At 41.6% G+C, this 3686-nt stretch overlaps 1 protein-coding gene across 2 annotated transcripts; it reads left to right on the top strand.

Annotated features, from left to right (window-relative positions):
- The first annotated feature begins 1142 nt into the window (after positions 1–1142).
- LOC117824082 (serine/threonine-protein kinase pim-1-like) lies at positions 1143–3438 on the top strand. Of its 2 annotated transcripts, none has more exons than XM_034699467.1 (7): positions 1143–1677; positions 1820–1914; positions 2062–2106; positions 2298–2513; positions 2611–2788; positions 2911–3087; positions 3181–3438. In XM_034699467.1, exons 1-7 carry the CDS (start codon positions 1311–1313, stop codon positions 3270–3272), a joined length of 1170 nt encoding a protein of 389 aa, XP_034555358.1. In that variant the 5' UTR covers positions 1143–1310; the 3' UTR covers positions 3273–3438. The 2 variants fall into 2 exon arrangements, with proteins under 2 accessions (XP_034555358.1, XP_034555357.1); XM_034699466.1 differs by having other exon boundaries at positions 1146–1677; positions 2062–2109.
- The last annotated feature ends 248 nt before the right edge of the window (positions 3439–3686 follow it).

Here is a 3686-nt window from a genome sequence, read left to right on the forward strand (position 1 = left end):
CTCAAATGACACTAGTTGTGCGAATGATTTGCGAGAGTTTAAATATCTGAACTCCAGCAAATCCGTAGTGCGATAGCCAGTCAGCGTGCAGATCACCCGGTTACGTGTGGTATGATGTAAGGACCAGCAGAGATCATTCATCTGGAATATATGGGACACTTGGATTCTATCTCTGTGCAGCTTCCCTACACTTTGTGACACTACCTACTTTTTATGGGATCAGGAATAAACAGGAGCTCACTGTGAGGAAAGATAGTGAGGAGGATTATGTGATGAATTGTGAAAAACTTTGACTGTCACTTGAATCCTGCTATTGGTTGTAGTAGGAAGTCAGCTCTGCCCCCTTTAGCATAACCGACTTCCCAATTCAATGTCCGCAAGCTCAACCTGGTTCGTTAACAACAGACTAGTGTCGCGTGGGAACCCCCCCTCCTTCTCGCGAAAATGTGCGTCTTGGGCACTCGTGTACACACGATTTTGATGCACAAATTGAGAGGGTCATACGCCAAAATAGAGCGAGAGTAAAGAAAAAAAATTACTGCTTATGTTCGCGTCTGGTGTGAACGCAACATTACCCCAAAGATTGTTCATTAAACATGAATATGTGGTTTTGTGCTCTGTATGTCTTCCATATTGATTACTGAAGTGATCAGAAACCAACATTTTACCACACTGTCAGCAGAAAGAGGTGGAAACATAAACTTTATTAATGTGCTCCACTCCTTTCTGTAAGTTGATCCAACATGATGTGTGATACAGTTGTCACTTGTGTCTCTTTTGCTATAAAACTAATAATATGTATGGGGATTTGACGGGTCAGAATATAGTACTGAACATATAATTACCAATATTATTGGTTATTCGAAAGCAGGGTAATATGTCATGATTATATTTGTACATTAATGTAGGAAAACACGACCTGCCTGAAATTGCTCAATATGATGATGGGAAAAAAAGAGATTTACATGAAGTGATACATGAACTGTCCAACTGGTTTATTTCACATTCACAATATAAGGCAGACACATGCTAACGACATGCTAACGACCATGTTTTCAATCTCAATCAGAATCGTTCTTTTTGTTTTAGTTGCCATGACACCATGAATGTGTCCATGTTTCCGACTCACAAAGGAGGTTTGTGATGTCACAAAGGTCTGACAGGACTGAATAAATCTTACTTGGCTATATACCAGTTTGGCATTTTCACTTATCATTTCGGCGGATAACCACAACCACAGCGAAGACCACAGAGAGACCTCCTTTGGCTCTTCCCACATTACAGCGGATAACCACAACTATTTGAGAGTCATGGCATCCAGATCGTGCAAATCGAACAACACTGTTCAATGCTCAGCGAGCACAAAGAGACACTCTGAGGAGAGTCTTGAAAGACCCAGCAAGAAGAGCAGGACAAGTCCATCAAGTCCCTCCGACAGCTCAGTTAGCAGTAGACCTTGGATAGTTACTGGGGAGAGTACGACCAGTTCAAAAAGGAAGTCCACTGCTGATGAGACCGAAGAGGGGCCAAGGAAGAGGAGCAGAGTGACCCCCATTCCTGCTGAAGACCACAGAGAGACCTCCTGTGGCTCTTTCCACAATGAGGACGCTCAACCTTCAAGCGATCTTGAAGACCATGACGTCCCAAAGATTAGCCGTCTCGCTAAAGCCATTAAAGGTATGTTGGCTAGGAAATTATATATTTTTATGGTCACATTGGAAATCAGATTGATTGATTGAAATGAATGAAGCTAACTGAAACATATAGAATCAATAACAGGACAAAGAATATTAAATCAAACTGTGTTTTCTTTTTGTAGCTGCTTTCGAAGAGAAGTATGTGGAGCAGGAACTCCTCGGGAAAGGAGGCTTTGGGGCAGTCTTTGCTGGCTACAGGAGACAGGACAATATGCCAGCAAGTTTAATAAATGTTCCTTACTGTACACATTTACTCATGTACACACAAACGCACGCGCACACACACACACACACATACACACACACACACCTGCATCTCTACTTTGTGCATAGCAAAACCTAACCACATTTCTGTCATCTGTAGGTTGCCATCAAGCACATTCATCTGTCATCAGTTGATATCATCAAGGTGGTAAGATATTTGTTCTTGTTCCATTATTTGAATTTGTAAAACATTACCTGACATTTTATTTTCATAGAGAGCAAAAGAAAACCTAAGCATATGTTATTTTACGTAAATCTTAAAGTTGAAACATTGTTTAAGCTCTGAATGAAACAACTCTTTGCTTAATCTTTTTCCCTCTTTCTCTATGTTTAAAGCCTGGGGATTCTGGGGATCGCGAACTCCCTCTGGAGGTTGCACTGCTTCAGCAAGCAAATCCACCAGAATCAGGACCCAGTGCAGTCGTGGGCCTGCTCAACTGGTACGTTGTGGGGCAAGAAGTAATTATTGTTCTGGAGCGACCAGTCCCCTGCATGGATCTTGGCGATTATTTTAAAACAAGACAGTTCCCTATGCCGGAGCATGAGGCGAAAGTAAGTACTTGCATACATGTGTTTAGCAGTGTTTCTCTGTTTGCAGTGTCCATGAACCGTGTCATTTAACCTCTGTGCATCTCCCTGTCTGCCTCAGATCATAGGAAAGCAGTTGGTGGACGCCCTCATAGAAATCCACTCCAGAGGTGTTTTCCACAGGGACATCAAGATGGAGAACATCCTTATTGAAACCGGCTCTGATGTCCCTCGTGTGCGCATCATAGATTTTGGATGTGGCACATTTGTAACTGAGGAGGCCTACACTTCAGGACCAGGTATGCTGTCCCTCACTGAATATAATCCTTATCTTAGAACTCACCAAACATAGTTGCTGCCGACGTCCTCTACATCTGACCTTCACCTCTAACCTGTGTTTCTCTGTCTGTGTGAATTGTAGGAACCCCTATGTACAGATCCCCTGAGTGGATAATCAACAGGAGATACAAAGCTGAACCAGCCACAGTATGGCAGCTAGGTGTCTTGCTTTATAAAATGGTTCATGGATATTTCCCCTTTAACTACCCCAAAAATAAAGTCTTTGGAAACCTGTATGTCAGAAATAATCTCTCCAACAGTAAGTCACTCACATCCATAAAATAAAGCACAGTTAGACCCACAATACGTACAGTGTTTGTATTTAACCATGATTCCTGTTTTGTCTATCCAGACTGCCAGGATTTTCTACAGAGCTGTCTTCTCAAGACCCTAGAGGACAGACCTACCCTGGAGATCCTGAAGGACCACCCTTGGCTGGTTTAGCCAGGACAACGGGGGGCCCTCTTACCCAAAGTCTAATGCCACCATCCCATTGCACCATGATATGAAAAAATGTAAAAAGACTTTGTCCTTAAGACTACAACAGCTCATAAAAATGGATCCAGAGTCTTATTGAACGGACTGAAAACTGAAAAAATACATGCCAAAAAAAAAAAAGAAATACATATATATTTGTCAAAACAGATGAAGCTTGTGTCATAATGTCAAAAAATGTGTTTTATGTATCCAAGGTTCAAGATTCACTTTATTGTCATTCAGTCACATTTAAAAACATGAAGGAACGAAACACATTACTCAGGTCCAGCAGCATACAGAAAATATAAAAACAAGTTTAAAACCATTGAGAAAGTGCATTAATGTGCGCATGCAGTCACAGCTACATCCTACATCATGTAT

The sequence above is a fragment of the Notolabrus celidotus genome, chromosome 13, assembly GCF_009762535.1.
Source record: "Notolabrus celidotus isolate fNotCel1 chromosome 13, fNotCel1.pri, whole genome shotgun sequence".
In the NCBI taxonomy this organism is placed as follows: Eukaryota; Metazoa; Chordata; class Actinopteri; order Labriformes; family Labridae; genus Notolabrus; species Notolabrus celidotus.

Coding starts and splice junctions, on each gene's coding strand:
- LOC117824082 (XM_034699466.1), top strand. CDS start 1,311: ATGGCATCCAGATCGTGCAAATCGAACAACACTGTTCAATGCTCAGCG. Junction 2,514..2,610: donor TGCCGGAGCATGAGGCGAAA/GTAAGTACTTGC, acceptor TGTCTGCCTCAG/ATCATAGGAAAGCAGTTGGT. Junction 2,789..2,910: donor GGCCTACACTTCAGGACCAG/GTATGCTGTCCC, acceptor TGTGAATTGTAG/GAACCCCTATGTACAGATCC.